Source organism: Punica granatum, chromosome 2, assembly GCF_007655135.1.
Source record: "Punica granatum isolate Tunisia-2019 chromosome 2, ASM765513v2, whole genome shotgun sequence".
In the NCBI taxonomy this organism is placed as follows: domain Eukaryota; kingdom Viridiplantae; phylum Streptophyta; class Magnoliopsida; order Myrtales; family Lythraceae; genus Punica; species Punica granatum.
In genome coordinates this window covers 4,948,921-4,967,434 of record NC_045128.1, presented here as the reverse complement: position 1 = coordinate 4,967,434, position 18,514 = coordinate 4,948,921, and the positions used below count along the sequence as shown (strand labels likewise).

The 18,514-nt window shown below is 37.2% G+C and overlaps 1 protein-coding gene across 5 annotated transcripts; it reads left to right on the top strand.

Moving 5' to 3' along the window:
* The first annotated feature begins 8,323 nt into the window (after positions 1-8,323).
* Positions 8,324-15,747, top strand: LOC116195691 (kinesin-like protein KIN-7E). 5 transcript variants are annotated; one of them, XM_031524996.1, is made up of 15 exons: positions 8,324-8,560; positions 9,069-9,184; positions 9,969-10,216; positions 10,443-10,532; positions 10,617-10,717; positions 10,815-10,928; positions 11,004-11,085; positions 11,167-11,234; positions 11,346-11,411; positions 11,515-11,639; positions 12,700-13,036; positions 13,264-13,368; positions 13,456-14,286; positions 14,568-14,863; positions 15,040-15,743. In XM_031524996.1, exons 3-15 carry the CDS (start codon positions 9,997-9,999, stop codon positions 15,359-15,361), a joined length of 2,757 nt encoding a protein of 918 aa, XP_031380856.1. In that variant the 5' UTR covers positions 8,324-8,560; positions 9,069-9,184; positions 9,969-9,996; the 3' UTR covers positions 15,362-15,743. The 5 variants fall into 5 exon arrangements, with proteins under 5 accessions (XP_031380856.1, XP_031380857.1, XP_031380858.1 ...); XM_031524997.1 differs by lacking the exon at positions 8,324-8,560 and adding an exon at positions 8,817-8,835; XM_031524998.1 differs by lacking the exons at positions 8,324-8,560; positions 9,069-9,184 and adding an exon at positions 9,214-9,334 and having other exon boundaries at positions 15,040-15,747.
* Positions 15,748-18,514: the final 2,767 nt, after the last annotated feature.

Genomic DNA, 18,514 nt, shown 5'->3' with positions numbered 1-18,514 from the left:
TGGGATAATATATATATTCTGGGAAGAGTAATTGCGTACATATATATTAAATTATAAAAGAAAGCGATCTGCCGAAAACAAAATAATAATAATAATAATAATAAAAGGGATGCATACACTAAAAATGCTTGTACGGTACATAAATGTATTTACTTGAAAAACTTCAAGTAATTTGCTTATAATTTAAGTAAATGATATAAAAAGTACACCTCGATGTACTGGACTTTGATTTTTAATGAAACTTCATCGTGTTATTAAAAAAATGATAAATAAAGTAAGTAAATTATTCAAGGTCAAGCAATTTACTCGGCAGAATACAAGTTATTTACTTACATATATCATACATATATCTTCAACCCTATTTATTGTAGACCAATTCATATTTTTTGGGTGTACCCATATTTTACATAAAATTAAGAGATGCTACATTTTATAGAATAATATCAACAAGATACATGTGTCTTGGCACGGTGGGCGAGCTAATCCATTAATCAAAGGCAACCAATTGCAAGGAGAAGCTGATGGAATTAATATATAGGATGAAAAGACAAAAGGAAATTCGCTCAAGTTGTATCAGATATTATCAAAGAATCGTTAAGTTCTTATCAAATTTCACTGACATTTATTTTCCGTGATGAAATATTATTTTGTCCATAATGATATCTTTTTTATGTACGAAAGGAGAGATAACAATTATTTTTGAGAATACGGAGTGTGATGAACTAAGTCAATATCAATTTCAGTCGTCTCAGCATAGAGAATTCTTCCCGTTCCATTCATCGCATGACTCCATTAGGATTAGCTTATAGGACGCGGATTAGGTCCATTTTCTGGTTTAGTGGATCAACTTATAGCCACCAAGAAAAACTAACCTTTGTTTAATTGCGGCACTCATGATGGCACGGTGACCGAACAAGAACCAAGGAAAACATAATGATTAAAATTGACAACGATTTTACGCCACAAAGTTTGACCATTTTTCTATTTTGCCCCTTGAAATTTTTCATTGTTGCTTTGCGCATCCTCTGATTCGAAATTTCTGCGCTGTCGGTATCAGCGAGTTGGTAGAGAAAGTTTGGGTGCCTTGTTCGACTTTATCTATTCATAAGGGGAAAATGATATTTGGAATCTAGTGTTGGATTACCTACTGTTTGAGATCAAAGAGGATATAGCGCAGTGGAGTACACCTTCGACTAATAATCTAACTTTTTCAAATTTGATACTCAATGAGGCTATTTATGTCCCGTTAGAAGATATAATTATTTCTATTTCATTATATTAGGTTCATGAGTTTTTCATGTAAAGGAAAAAATGTCCTTCTAAATCCTTTGAAAAGTTGGAAAAAAAATTCTAAAAGTCTATGATATATAAATATTTTGAAAAAGATCAAGACAAAAAAACTAAGCATGTGTCTGTTTTAACTTATTTTTAACTGTTTAAAAGACAAGTATTTAGTAAAATAAGTAGATTTTGTTTGGTTAGATAAAAGTTGAAAATTTTATATCATTTGAGATCCTAATTTCATAATGCCCATAATACTTTCCTTCTTTCAACTTTTGCCCCAATATTTTTCATTATTTTTCGAATTTTTTTTAAAAAAAGGTGGCAAATCAGATATGCCCAATGAAGGAGACAATGGTGGCCCTGACTTAACCACCACCATCTCAGGCAAGGTCGCCGACGATCTTTCAACAATGGTGGCCTAGATCGTAAAGAGAGACAAGGATATTTCAAAGGTAGTGGTCCCAATCCCGGCCGCTACAGCCCAAGGTGAGGTCGCAAGCGAGCATAGATGTCTCTAGTGAATTCACCTTGGGCATTGGTGGACAGGATCGGAGCCCCACCACCCCTAACTATTCAATTGCACTCCCTTCTACCCTCTCTCTACCCTTCTTTGCTCCAAAATGTTGAGTGGACTGAATTGAAAAAAATATAAAACTTTAGGGGTGTCGGTTCAATAATTATAAAAGGCACCTCTGCTGAGCGAGTCAGTTAAAAAAATAGGTCCCCGCTTACTTAATCAAAGCACTTTTTAATCGAATTACTAAGTTAAGTTGGTTTTTACTTTACTTTATAAAACAAGTTTATTTCATTAGATGTTAAATGATTAAGTGCATCAACTTATTTTGTGCCGTTAAATGATTACTGACCTTCTGAGCTAACTTTCAATTGAAAAAGGTACATAAAATTGGGAGTTAATATCCAAAATGGACCTCCTTCTGAAACTATTTACCAATCTAGACTCTTGCCCAAACTATTTACCATTTTGAACCTTTCTGCCTTTTCTTATTATTTTTATGAATCCTATTGAAAAAACATTGAAAAAGAAAAAATAAAAAGAAAAATAAAAGACAAAATATTGAAAATAAATATTTATAACACAAGCCCCCTCCTCCCTCTTGGCCGCTTTCAAGCTCCAACGACGGACTTTGTGATGATTGACGAGCCTCCAGCCTAGCCGCGTTATCTGCATATGTATCCATCTCATCTTCTTTTTTCTAGTCACCATCTCATCTTTTTCATAATCTTGTTAAAATTTTTTTCCATCACTTTCTTTGTCAATATTTATGCATTGCTTTCTTCCCTCTCTCTCTGAAACAAAATCCCATCATCAAAATCTGTAACTAGCTCTAGAAAATGAAGTTTTCATAACTTTTCTCATGATTATTTGTATTTCATGAAAGATATTGAGGCCGTTCATTTCTTAAAAACAAGAATATATATATATATATATATATATATATATATATATATAAATGTAATCATCTGAACGGAGAAAGACAATATAGTTGTAAGCATCAAAATAGAGTGAAACTGTTGTTATTGTTGTTGTTTTTTTTTTTACTTCCTCTTTTGGTAGAGAAAAAATTGGTGGCAAAATTCCTTAAATCCTCTATTTTCTCTATTTTTATGGAGTAATCATCATCAGTTTCCATTTCCTTTTTTTTCTAAGGAGCAGCTAAGAGAGTGAGGGAGGAAGAAGACAGAGAGAGGAGGATGAGAAAGAGAAAGAAAGGGGAGGGAAGGAGAACCACGAAGAAATCTCTGGATATTTTTAGCAAAAATCATTCACATTTTCTCTTAGATGGGTTGTCATTCGAGCTCAACTACCCATTAAAGAAAGATTAGCGAGTGTTGGGATATTGTTTGCTTGGACTTATAGTATTGCTTTGCCCGCAGAAAAGAACTCTAATTGTACTAGCGCTTTAACCGCGAAGTGCACGGTACATACTTCAAAAATTTACTTTTGAGTAATCTTTACGATTTTATCTTATTTTATTTTTAGAGTTAATTGCGAAACAGAAAGAGATGATTAATAGAGATGATTAACGAGGTTGGTCAAAGTGGAGAGAGTGAATTAACAAAATCTTTCCAAGTGTCAAACCTTCAACTCACAATTGTGTTACTTTTCATTTGCTTATCGAGATAACTTGACCAACAAGGAAATAAAAATAAATAAATAAATTCAATAATAATTGTCTAAACTCCCATGTTCTATCTTTGACTAAAAAAAAAAAGAGTCGCCTCTAAATTATCGTAAAAATCTAAACTAAAAAAACAAATTCAATAATAATTGCTCAAATTCTCATTTCCATCTTTGACCGAGACAAAGATGAAAGAGCCGCCTCTTAAAAGAAATAAGGCTTCTTTTACAAATCGAAATTACAAAAATAACAATAAAAATTGTCTAAACTCCCATTTTAAACTCTGACCTAGACAAAGAAAATAGAACGCATCTGAAAAGAAACAAGGCTTTTCTTGCAAATAGAAAGTGCAGAAAATATTTCAATTTTTAAAAATTTAGATCTTTTACTTAATAATAAATATTTTGAAGAATTTATATATTTCACTGTTCATAAATTACATGTAAATCATATTTGAAAAAAAATATAATAATAAGTTTTTTAAATGATTAATATTCTATACATAATTCGTAATTTCTTTACTAAATGCCTATTATGAATTTGATGACAAAACAAAAACGTTGTGGAAGAATTTACAAATGAAAAATATAAATGCGGGTTTCAAAAAAATGCACTAATAAAAATATTAAGTGAATCATATAATGCATTGGAAAAAATTATATTGTAATTTTAACTAATTAACTTAATTTATATTAAAATAACTTTAATAATTTCATCTAATCGTCAACTTACAAATTATCGAAAATTGAATTCTACAATCATACGATAATTAATATTTTTAGAAATACTATTTTTCATGAGTAATAATCTCGCGCAATGCGTGGGATGGATGGCTAGTGAACTAGAAAATGCATATAAATTAAGAGTTTATAAATGAAATGCTAAATAAATTTAATGTATATGCATAAATATATTGGCACGTGAATTTTTTTGTAATATATCCTCAAAATTACGATGATTACAAAATTATTCTCAAAACTTATAGCACATTAATTTTTGACCGAATTGGAGAAATAATAATTTTGAAAGAATTACATCACTACTCCTTCACCAATATAATAATAATATATGAACTTATCATAATTTTATAAGATACTTGGATATAATTATTAGATATTATATGGTATAGAAAAGGAAATAATTATGTATGAAGTTTTTGAAATGTAAGTAAAAACAATTAAAATTTGAATTAGATAAATATAATTATATCTGTAGTAAAAGCTCCGTGCAACGCATGGGTCAAAAAACCTAGTAATAAGAAAACCGATACTTTATTTGCTACTTAGATCGAAATCTGTACTACACACATAATTATAAGGGTAAATTGCACTGGTGGTCCAAAAATTTTTACAAATATTTCAATATGGTACAAAAAATTTTTTTTGTTACTTGATGGTACAAAATGTTTGAAAATTGTTTCATATAATACAAACCGTCATCTTGCCATTAATGCCATCAAGCCGTCATTTACAAGACTGTAAATTTTGCACTATCATGTAACTTACGTAAAATATTTTGTACTATTAAGTTACAACTTCAAAACATGTTGCACCATCATGTAACGTCCCACAAAAATCGATTTTACACAATCAGTGTTGAATTGATGACATCAATGGCGAGATGACGGTTTGTACTATACTGAAATAATTTTGAAACATTTTGTACCATCATGTAGTAAAAAAACTTCTTGTACCATATTGAAATATTTGTAAAAAATTTTGGACCACCAATGCAATTTACTCTAATTATAAATTATAACTTTCGATTATAATATGGATGTAAATCAATAAATTGTAAATGTAAACCTCAATTCATCCCAATGTAAATATTGTAATTTTATTAAAATTAACTAATTAATCAATTTTTGAGGGAAAAATAGAGCGAGGTGTGTGTAACGACCAACAAATTAGAGAGGAAGAAGGAGAAGGGCAGAGAGAGTGAAAGAGAGGAGAAAAATAGGCTCCGTAGAGCGCTAATAATTATTTATTATATTTCTATTTATAATTTTTTTTCGTATGTACTCTAATATTCGGAAGCTCATCGTATCTGACTAATTATGTTCGAGTCAGGTCGGCCTACTATAGAATAAAACTCTCACAGCATATATTTTTTTCATTCACAAAACTCAAATCCGAAATATTGCTTAATAGAAATAAGTATTGAACCCCTTGAATCAACTTATATTGATTTTATATTTATAATTTTAAGCTTTAGAGCGCTTTATGTTAGTTTACTTCCCCGGTTATACAGAAAAATATGGAAAAAAAAATGTAAGAAAGCCCAAATAATTTACTTCAACCCCACCTTTAATTTCTTTACAAGGTTCTATGTCTTGCTTAGTTGTAAATTGGACAGGAAAGAAGAGACTAACCCATAATGCAAAAGTTACATGTGCTCGTATGGATGTGCGTCGATAGAAGGACGTGGGATAGCTCATTTTTCGAGAAATGGATGTGAATTTCTACTATCACTCTTAAGGATCCGTTCGGTCTCTTTCATAATTTTGAATCCACTTATAATGATGTGAATCCCATCGTGAAAAGTTGATTAAATTGCCGCAAAGAGTCCACTATCGGTCCCTAACTCCGAAACTAAATCTAGAATGCCTTGGCTATCCATACCATGGTAAAATGCCACTGCAATAAAACCAAAAATTTCCTCTAAATAAGGCATGATTTTTTTTCCTCTTTTTTTTTTTTTCTTTGGATGGAGAAATAAGGCATGATTGAAACAATGCAAACAATGCAAGAAACCTCACTGACCTATTCAAGTAAGAGATTGTCAATGCAAACGATGTAGCAATGCCACCACCCAATGGTTTGACTACGTAGCCAAGAATTGCACTTATTCGATTGAACAAATATTTATATATAGTCGGTAAGTAAAATAAGTGTGCATCGTTGGAGAAGTCACGAACACTCGAGGAAAATAAGGACCACACGAACAAGAAAATAGCCCGTGACACTGGGCCATGCAAAGGAGATCATTGTAAATATGGTGAATGACATTAATGTGATTGATGATGACCTGTATATAAATAGGCAAAATCTCAAATGCCTTCACTTTTCCAATATCGTGCTCATATTTGGAAGAGTGAATTTATATTACGAGTCTTTTTTGCACGTTGCAAACCTAAATGCCGAGAACACATTAAAGTTTACATATATTAATGTGAAAAGAACTTCGTCTTAGTGAGAAATATATAAAACAGTCGATCAGGTCCATAACAGCTGCAAGATTGCGAATATTGGCAAAATTAATTGTTAAGAAAGCATCACGACTTAATTAATGAAAAATTTCATTTTTATTATCATTATCATTGTTGTTGTTTTCATTACCTATCATCATATATTAATTTTTTGAATATTCGTCACAAATGCTATCGTTTTCAAAGTTTAATGCTTAACAAGCATGCTGTTGGCGGTGACTGTCTCACCTCACCTCACCTCACCTTCGGCTCTTTTATGAAACGTGCCGTCCGTATTGATGCACGAAAAATAGGACCAAATTATATAATTACAATTAATAAAAAAAAGCCAGATTATATAATTATATTAGAACATTCTTTTTTTTCTTTCATAATAACAGACACCGATGATCAAAGAGAGTATAGTGCAGAAACACATGCTCTTACTTTATAACCAAGAGGTTTAATATTCGATATTTAACAGGATTACTCATACCCATTTATTAGCTTTTAAGAGTTTTATTTAACCGTATTGGACCTATGGGCCACCCCTATGAGCGGAAAAGGAAAAAAAAAAAACAGACAATGACGAGTCTGATATGATAAGGGAAAGTTCCGACGATAATCAAATCAACCACTAACTCTTGATTATAGGAGGATAGCAAGTGTTACGTCCTAGGCAACTGTCCCAAGCCTTACCACCAAACTGTTGGGCCTCGGTAGTGTATGAGCAATAGATAATTGATGTCATGTTGTACATGTATTACCGACGTGAATTCGTATACGATGAATGCAATTAATCTCCTGCATCTGATCTTAGAACTCTAGCGGCACACGCATAATATTCTCCGAGTCCCTCCGCGCAGGGCCTCCCTAGTATGCTAGAGCCGTTATTGCCTAATCAAGTCAACCGAACACGGTCCATATCCATCACGCGTTCTTCATATGTCATACGCAACATAGATTATGCAAAGTTGAAAACCAATTTTCTATGCACACATACTGCCTATAATGGTCCACCAAATCAAGGATTAGCACATGTCAACTCTCCACCAGTTAGCAAGTCATATTAATCAATTTGCATTTTTTAAAAACCAATCAAAGTACCAAATCGAAATTTATATTTTTTTTAAAAAAGGAATTATAAATCTTGATTTTCATCGGGAACAAGGATATTTATTTAATTTCTTAGATTTTCTAATTGTATGCTTAGTAAGAAGGAATAGTCCCCAACGGGCGAAAAGCTCTGACACCGACGACGAATTTACCCCCGTCCATCTCTGCAGTGGGGCCACCATCCCACGTGGCCCGAATCAAGCTCATCAGGACTCACTCCATCATTCATAAGCCCGGTGCATGTGGGCCCAGCAACATCCTCGCCGAGATCCCATGGCTCTCTCACCAGGTGCATGTATACCCGGGTGCGTGTAGTTTCACCCCTAACCCCGTCGCCTCCGACTTTTTCTCAGGCAGTTTCCTTCCTTCGTCGTCAAGCGCCGGGTAAGTACTTGTTCTGTAGACTGGGTGCATGCGCCTTCCGTCAAACAATAGACGTGGCTCCCACGCCGCGCGGGGAGAAGGGTGCATGCACCCGGATGATCCCGTTGGTCCCGATGGCAAGGGCAGATCGGTCATTTCGACTTCCCCATCCGTACGAACGGACCGCGGGGGCGAAAGAAACTTCAACGACACTGACCCCCCATCGGAAATTTTCAGCTCCACACTCCGCTCTCCATAGGCAGAGAGAGAGAGAGAGAGAGAGAGATTCCCTTCCGCTTAGTCTTCTTCATCCTCCGCCATTGAAGGTCTTCGGAGTTCGGAGCTCTGCGTCTCTCTCTGGTTCTCTCATGGCAGGGAGCTGAGCGGTGAGCAGGAAGGAAGTTGAAGCTATACCATTTCCTCACTCACTGTTGCATCGAGACATGCGCTCCCCCATGCTCTGCGCCTGGTTCGTTGTCTTCTGAAACCGCTCTCCAACTGTTTAGATTCGGAGATTGGATTCACTCCATACTTCGCCCTCCGTAGCTGCATTACTGCTCAGTCGGTCTTTGACTCTTTATTCGTCGCGTAAAGCCCCGTCGTCGCATCCCATTGCGGCTTCGAGGCCTTTGAAGTCACGCTTAAGTTTCGTTTGCATCTCTATCGTCTCTCGCTTTTCCTTCCCTGTCAGGTTTGGTACTAAACTACAAACTTTCCTTTTCCAAAAAGCGACAGATATCAGATGTGAGTTCTCCCTCGCACTTGTAATAATTCCTCTACTTCGCTTCCGTCGGTGGGAGCCTTCCGCGAGGATCGCATCGTTCTTGTGCTGCTGCTTTTTAACGTTGTGAATGGTCGATTTGGTTTTTAATAGCAACGGATAGTTGCATGATACTCGGGGTTCTGTCATTGCTGTGCGGCATTTATTCTCTTTTCCGTTTTATCTCCTTAATTGTTTCTAATTTTGGGGGATCTAGAGGTGGTGATTTAAAGGCGACCGGAGCTAGATGAGAAGGGATCCCGGAAGCAGCTCACTGCGACTCTGCGAGCTCTGCTGGGTTGCTGAGGCCTGACAAAGACGGAGACTTTCGAGGTAAAACAGGCTCTGGTCAATCTGCTTTCCTCGTGTTTCATTTTCTGCTGAGGAGTTGGGATTTCTGGTCCTGGGAGTAGTAACCAATGATTCTTTTGAGCTGGTAAAATTGGTGCGAGGACAGAGAAAGAAAGGGGGACAGGGTTGGAGGTGAGATGGGGACCTTGCTTGAGCAGATTTTCCTCGGTTGGAACTGAAAACTTATGTGCATTTCTATTGCTTTGGTTTCAAGCATGATAGGTAGCCACTAATGAAAGTTATCCATTCTGTCATTGATTGTGATCATGGTTGAAAAAGGGTGGCAATGAAAGGGAAGCATGCGGTTAGTACTTTTTCATGACCAGTGAGAAAGAGAGAGAAAGAGAGAGAGAGAGACAAGAGAGTGAGAGAAAGAGAGAGGGAACAACAGGGTCAAATGTTAAGCAACGGGGCCTAATCTTAACTAATCCATGATTAGTTTCTTCTTCTTTTATTTATTTATTTTTTTGTGGGTCGTTGGATGGGATCCATAATTAACTTATGGTTTGCTGATAAAATTATATTGCCCTTTTTCTGTTGGTGATTATCCCTTTCTAGTTTGATTTGATAATTACTCATAATTAGCTTCTCCCGGGAGATAATGGGGCTAATGACCATTGGCAAGTACAACTACTTTGCTGTTAACATCTAAACCATCTTGCACTCTAGAAAGCAATGGTGTCTAAGAATGCTTGGTGTGCTTTGAGTTTGTTTTTCTTTGTTAAGCTTTCAATTTATGGCTCAGTTTCATCTCCATTGCTGGTAGGATCAATAATCCCGGGAGTGTGTGAGAAATGGGTGAAATCAGTGGAGAGGAGCTAACAAAGTTAGAGAAGATGCAAGTGATGGGTGCTCGCGAGGAGAAGATTCTTGTTTTGGTGAGGTTGAGGCCATTGAGTGAGAAGGAGGTTGTGGCTAATGAAGTAGCAGATTGGGAATGCATCAACGACACCACAATCCTGTACCGGAACAGCCTCAGGGAAGGGTCTTTGTTTCCATCTGCCTATACTTTTGGTAAGATATTGCCTGCCCATCTTAGGTTTTCATGTTTGTATCTTTTTTATTTTTTTTTTCCCGGTGGATAACATATTTTTTCGGTGGATATGTTTTTTGTTCTTTTAACTTCTGATATTTTGCCTGTCAGATTGGCAAAAAATAGTAGCTTTCTAAATGTTTCCGTACTAATTCTCGAAATTTTCTTCTTGGGGAAAACCTTACTTATTGCAATTCTTTTGGATAGACAGAGTATTCCGTGGTGACTGCTCTACAAGGCAAGTGCATGAGGAAGGCACCAAGCAAATTGCTCTGTCAGTTGTTAGTGGCATTAACTGTAAGTATAGCATAGTCCCTGGTTACCGCTTTCCATGCCCCAGTTATCATGTACAGATTATAGATCTTACTCTCTCTCTTCCAGCTAGTATTTTTGCATATGGGCAAACGAGCAGTGGAAAGACGTACACCATGAACGGAATCACTGAGCAGACTGTAGCTGATATATTTGATTACATAAATAAGGTATGATAATTTGCTTTATATTGCTTAATGCAGATTTTGTTGTAATCACATTATTTTTGTTGCAATGAATACCTGAATGTTTTATGGCACTTGGCAGCATGAAGAAAGAGCTTTTGTGTTGAAATTCTCTGCTATTGAAATCTACAATGAAGCTATTAGAGACCTCCTCAGCTCTGACAATACTCCACTTAGGCTGCGTGATGATCCTGAGGTATATACATGCTCTGTTTCTCATTTTCACCCTCTGTTGTGCGGATAAGGTTAATCTGATCATTGATTTCATCAGAGAGGTACTATTGTGGAGAAAGTGATGGAGGAGACTCTGAGGGATTGGAACCATTTTAATGATCTTGTATCTATCTGTGAAGGTAACCGGAAAAAGTAACAGATTGAATTTAATTTTTACATTTGGAAAGTTGTGTTTGAAGCACATAACTGTCTCCTTGCAGCTCAGAGACAAATTGGAGAGACATCCCTTAATGAGAGAAGCTCTAGATCCCATCAAATTCTCAGATTGGTAAATTGTTTTTCCCTCGCTTTGGTAATAAATTTCATTGACTATAGGATACATGCTTTTTCTTTTTTCCATTAACTCCATTAAGATGAGTCTCCATGTTGATTACTGCAGACAGTTGAAAGTTCTGCTCGGGAATTTTTAGGCAAGGATAACTCAACCACTCTTGCTGCCAGTGTGGTATTGGTTCATCAATCTTAACTTCTTTTAATAATTATCTACAAATTTCTACTGGTAGATCTTTTGAGTGAGTTGTCTTAATCATGTTTTGCATGAATTCTAGAATTTTGTAGATTTGGCGGGTAGTGAACGTGCATCTCAGTCATTATCTGCTGGGACAAGGTTGAAAGAAGGTTGCCACATTAATCGCAGTTTACTCACTCTTGGAACAGTTATCCGTAAACTAAGGTAAGATTTTGGACTACTAACGAAAGACACATAGATGCTGCATTTTCTCATCTTTACCGATAAGTACTGCTCCCATCTTGTTTTAAATTGGTTGAATTATAATTATACTTACTATTATAGTAGGTTATAATTTCTTGTCTCCAGTATATTTCCCCAGATATCTTTTATTGATGATCAATTAGTACAAATATAGTTGAATCCACCAAAGGACCTCTGAAGTATTGAAAGTTTTACTACAGCTAATAAGTTTCTTACTGCTTTTTAATAAAGTCCTCTTGTTATTTTAGTCATCATATTTCTTGGTAGCTTTCTGTTTAATACCTGAATGAAGTCTCTAGTGATCTTACGTGACTGCTTTCGTTGACACACCATCTTTATATTGTAACTTAATTCGAGCTGGCCATTCTCTTTGGAGATTATTGACAGTCAATTTGTAAATGGACTTGGAACAAAAGAAGTAAATCAAAACAGCAACAATTTCTGCTAACCTTGCTCTTTGGAGCTCATAAAGGGTCGATTCATTGATTTATGTAGAAATAAAAGAAGATATTCAAAGATAGCAACCAAAAGTGGGGTGACAATGGACAAAACAACATCTGCATAGTAGTTGGCACTTCGTCTTGATGTCAATTTAGGGTTTCCATCTGTCAACTCTATGCATCTTGATCAAGTTAGTACTTGGTCAATGCTGTCTTAGCATATGTCCTGGAATAGTGTACATCAACATTAATTTATGGTCGATAACAATTCAATTTCATCCTTATGCTGTGTTCTCAACAATTAAGACCGATGAAGGTATATGTTGCTCTTTTGTTGTTTTCATGTGCTATCATATTGTAATATTTCTAATGTTTATTTTGCACCTTGGTTTCTTTCAATAAAACCTTGTAAAGAAAAAAAAAAAGGTTATTTGGATCCGGACCATGAGATCTGCGTCTTTCCTGTGGTATTATCCTCTACTTTTGTTATAAATCTTTCACTATCTCCTTTAATGACACAAGTATGAGAAGCTACTTATGTGAAGTTCAAGATTACAATCAAGATCATAAATCTTATGCAGCAAGGGGAGAAATGGACATATAAACTACAGAGATTCTAAGCTGACAAGAATACTGCAGCCTGCCCTGGGTGGGAATGCTAGAACAGCAATAATCTGCACTTTGAGCCCTGCAAGAAGCCACGTGGAGCAGACGAGGAACACACTGTTGTTCGCTTGTTGTGCGAAAGAAGTTACTACCAAAGCACAAGTCAATGTGGTCATGTCTGACAAGGCTCTGGTCAAGCATCTGCAGAAAGAACTGGCGAGGTTGGAAAATGAATTGAGGTGTCCAGCCACTGCATCATCCAACTGTGACTATGCAGCGTTACTTAGAAAGAAAGATCTTCAGATTGAAAAGGTTATTTACTGCCTCACATGATTATGTGATATTTCCTATTCACCTAAATGTGAAATTAAATTTTGTAATTTTATTATGTTATGGTCATGATAAAGCTCGATCGCTAAAAGTTGATTGAACCATTTTCACTAATATCTTCATTACGTGTCAGAAGTGGTGTTTAAACCTGTCATGAAGGCAAGTTATGCATGTGTTGACGCAGAACTTGATGGCATTATTTATTTCAGATGGGGAAGGAGATTAGAGAGTTGACGAAGCAGAGGGATCTAGCTCAATCTCGTGTCGAAGATTTGCTACGTTTAGTTGGAGATGACAGAGATACTAGAAAACCAGTACGTACTTCTCACTGTGCCAAGTAAAATTTGGTGAGATGTAGCTTTTTGATTATTAACTCCTGCTTTTGCTTTCCTCCTCTACAGGTGGTAAATGGTAATCATCCTAACTGGCAAGCTGAAGAAACATGGGATGATGATTGTTCCGAGTTAGAGTCTTCACTCGTGGTGGATTCTTATGGGCAAAATATACGAATGAAAAGGTTGAATGGAACTTATAGCAATGGCGTCACAGAAGAAAATTTCCTGTCTGATGACTCTCGTTCACTACCGGAAGGCACCAGAGCAACAAATGGAGAAGAAGATCCTGATGAATACTGCAAGGATGTGCGATGCATTGAAATGGAAGAATTAATAGAGGACAATACTATGGAGTCAGGAGTAAATGGAGGGGTAGCTTCTCAGAATACATCAGCAGAATCAAATGAAAATGGAGACACTACTCATACTCGAAATCTTTCTAATTACGGAGCTCTGGAGCAGAGACTGAACGATGTGCAGAGGACCATTGATTCTTTGGTCGATCATCCCGATGGACCATCTTCCGAAATCTCTGTAGCAGAAGATGTATCGAGTTCTACGAATTTCAAATTAAGCAGGAGCAGGAGCTGTAGGGATAATGCCTTGAACAGATCTTCTCTGGGATTTGAGGAGGGGGGTAATAGTGAAGCAACCCCTCTTAATGAGTTCCAGAAGGATTTTCCTGGGAGACCAGAAGGAGTTAGAAGATTTCTTCCCTTGAATTACAGTGAAGGAGTTCCCAGGTTGTCGAGAAACGATTCTCAATCGTCTGTAGGAACTGCTTCCATTGCTCCAAGCATTGGCCCGAATGGTGATGAAGATATTACTAGCGTCCAGACCTTCGTTGCTGGAATGAAGGAAATGGCAAATGACTATGAAAAGCAACTTGCGGAGAAGGTGAGAATTACTTTTGATCAGTAAAGGAGACTTTCTATTACCTGTTTCTCTAGACCTCACTAGAGTATCTCATGGCCCATGTTTGCATCCATGCCAATATACTTACAAGCATTGATCAAATCAATCTCTTACTTAACATTAAAAAATTTGTTATCAACAATAATACCTATTAGAATATGTCAAATGATGGATGCTACTCTAATTTCTAGATGGAACATCCGAAATCCGTAGATGTTCTGCTTCTCAAGGGTTGATTTGAATACTGCTATTTGTTTATTCAGGATTCAGCGGGAAGGAATGTGAAAGATGTCGCATTGGATCCGATGCAGGAATCTGTGGGGGATTCCACCGATTGGCCCGTGGAATTTGCGAGGCTGCAAAAAAGGATTATTGAACTATGGCAAGCTTGTAATGTGCCACTCATCCATAGAACCTATTTCTTCCTGCTCTTCAGAGGCGATCCTACTGATTCCATTTACATGGAGGTTGAGCTTCGGAGGCTTACTTTTATGAAGGAAATGTTTGCGGACGGAGGTCAAGCCGTGGCAAATGGTCGGACTATCACACTTGCTTCAAGGTTCTTCCTCATCCTCTCTCCATTATGCGGTTGTTTACTGAAGTAGGATTTTAAGAGAACGTAATTTTGCTTGCTTGATTAGAATTAAGGTTATACCTTGCTTGTTTTCTTCCTAATAAAGCATTTCTCAATAGCAATATACCGCGCAACTGAATGATATTTTCTCTTATAAACAGCTTGAAGGCTCTCCAACGGGAGAGAGAGAAACTCAGCAGGCTGATGAGGAGAAGATTCTCAGAAGAAGCAAGAGAGAGGCTCTTCGAGAAATGGGGCATTGGGTTGGGAACAAAGCGGAGGAGGCTTCAGCTAGCAAACCGCCTGTGGAGCGAAATAGAGGACATGGACCACGTAATGGAGAGCGCCTCGATCATTGCAAAGCTGGTGAGGTTCACTGAGCAAGGGCATGCTCTGAAGGGAATGCTAGGGCTCAGTTTCAGCACTCCTCCCAGTAGGAGGAGATCGTTTGGGTGGAAGAACAGCATGGCTTCGCTTTTGTGAGATTCTCTCTTATTTAGGCAGATTATTACCCAGTAAAGAAGCAGAGGCTTAGGCGGATTGTTGAATCACTTGAGTTGCTTTGCATTCTTTTTTTGTTTCCCCGGTTGGTTGAAACGGATCGATTGTTTGCGTTGTCGGCGGGATTATGTAAATCCAGTCAGACTTCTCTTTAACAAGTGCCTTTTTTGTTGGTTCTTCCTTTCTTTTCGGTTTCTGCATCTGTAATCCAGCCCTATTATAGTCATCAGTCTCATGCCGCAGGATCACAGCATCACTGCAGTTTATGTTTGTAAAACGTATTGTGTTGTATTGATGGGTGAAGTCCTCTTAGAAGGGCGGAGACACCCAAAAGAAAATGTCATGAGAACAGAATGTTATCTCATCAACTGCATCCGAAGTTCGACTTCCACCGATTATGAGGTCTTCCCCTGTATGGGAGAAGACAAACTTTTCCCTTATAAAGAAAATTTTACGAGTTCTTCAGTCCAATTAACATACGAACAAATGCGGATGGTAATAGTGGACACATCCATTTCCAAGAGCAGCACCTGATATATACGATAAACCATTTCTATTTGTTGCAGAAGACCAACTCGGCTAAGTTCATAGAAGACGCTATGACATTATCCGTTAAGAGTGTACTCCAACAGTAACCACGAGATGTCAGGAGTTATGGGAAGGTGATCCAATTCTCTAATGGACTTCGACTGTTCATGTTAAGCTTGGACCAGGCAAGTTCTTAGGGGAAAGAGAGTATCCCTTGGGACCAGAATAGGAAGATCCCGTGATAAACACATGAGAGGACGGCGATAGAACGCGTAGTTTTCGGGGGGATTTTGTAATCAGGTGGACTTTAAACTTCGTTCATTTATGGTACGTTCAGTAGTGCAATGCAGTTGATAGAATATAAATCGATAAGAAATGTTATTGGTAGAAATGATGAAATACGTACGTATATATATCATTTTTGTACGTTTGGTCGCATCAGCGTGAACATCATTGGGCCAATCATGGCCTCGACTTGGCCTTCCTGAGGCCGTGGTTGGCTCACCAGTGTTCGCATGTCAACCTGTTACGGCTATATTCGTGGAGTCCATGCTTCTGTAAATTGAAAGGCTAGACTTGATAATGTAGCAGTCAACAATGACCAGTAATTTCTATCGGGCAGGACTACGTTGGGGGAACTTTTACAAAAGTAAAACACGTATAGGCAATTGCATCTTGGTCGTCTTAGACCCCGTTGCTTTTGGACCCCTATGGGATGGAAATTGAAATTTCTAATTGAATGTCATTTGGTGGCAAGGAACAAGGGAATCGAGTCTGGAACCAGTACTCTGATTGAGGCCACTAAACACACCATTAAAGCTCATAGCTAATATCACGCTATCGAGGACCAAAACCGACAATATCTTTTAGCTGTTGGGTCACACTCAAAACCCCAGTGCCATTTTGAACATTACATACACATGACTTGAATTTGATGGTTCGAATTCAAAACACATGCTCATGTCAATGCAGAAACCATGAATAGATGTGCAAGGTACACCGGCTAACTCCCCTTGAAGCTACATTAAGAGCAGAAGTGCACGGTTCTTGTAATGCCCTCGGTAGGTATTTTATCTCTTATCAATTGCTTGCTGTTTGCTTCTCATCTTCATTGCGGTATTCACAATCCACGTTCGACCCAATATTAACTCTCTCATGGACATCTGAGAAAAGACTACCATGGAGGATGAAGCAGAGAAGGAGAGATTACAGAGAAGCATCATCAAGAATGACACAGCGACATATGCTACAATATTTAAGACTGCAGTGGCCCTCATTATGATTGTAATGCTCTTGTGGACGACATACATTGGATTCCTATTCGCAACAATACCCGGAAGAAACCCAGCATACAACTCTTGGTTACTCTTCATTGGTGTGGTGACTATGCTCTTTGGTAGCCTACTATTGATCCTCGGGCTTCCTATCCTTGCCGACCTATTGTTGAGTTTATCGTCTCAATTTCAAGTACAAGAACTATGTGATTGCAATGGTGACATAGTAGATCTTGAGAGTCCTGTCAAGTCCTCATAATCATCTAGTACCAAATTGCGAGCTCATTAGATTAGGTGACATGACAAGTTATTCCTATACTCTTGTGAAGCCTTTTGATGATATGGTACAAATTCCATAATGCTCTAAGACTTACCAAATCTCAATAATAAATGGGGATCTACGTTATGCAGCTTATTTCCTCCATTGCCAACATAGATAAACATATATATATATATATATATATATATATATATATAGGAAAGACTACCATGACACCATGTAGTCGTGACATGGTTGGTACTCCCTTTAGAAGGTGTAACACTCCCTTTGAAAAGTGTAGTACTTCCTTTAAAATAGTCCAGTACTATGCAAATACCACACTTTTCTAATGGAGCACTACACCTTTCAAATGGAATACCAACCATGACATTATGTTTGGAGCACCAACCATGTCACATGACATAATGTCATGATATCATTTCCCATACACACACACACACACACAAGAAGATAGCATTCAACCGCAAGACTAGTAGTTCCACAATGGAAACACTTAATATGCTGCATATGAGCCCCATTGCAAATGCGATATCTACCTCGTCAATGACAGACTAGCATTCAAAGTAACCATCTTCCCACTTCATTACTGGGGTATTGACTATGCTCATTGGTACCCAACTGCTTCCTATCCTTGCCTATCTATTGTATAGTTTATCATCTCAATTTCAAGTACAAGCAACACCATGTGATCCCATAGTAACATAGATCTTCAGAATCCTGTCAAGTCCTCATAATTATCTAGTACTGAATTGCAAACTCATTAGGTGACATAACAAGTTTTCCCTATCCTCTTCGAGATGATATAGTACAAATTTCATTATGCTCTAAGACTTGCCAAATCTCTACTATAAATGAGGATCTATGTTTTGCAAGTTACTTCTTCCATGTCCAATATATATTACCTTATATATATCTAGATGGTACGGCAAGATAGCATTCAACCGCAAGAGTAGTAGTTCCACAACAAAAACACTTATTATGTCACATACCGGGCCTCGCAAATGCAATATCTAAATCATCAATGAAAGACGCACATCCAAAGTAACTGTCTCT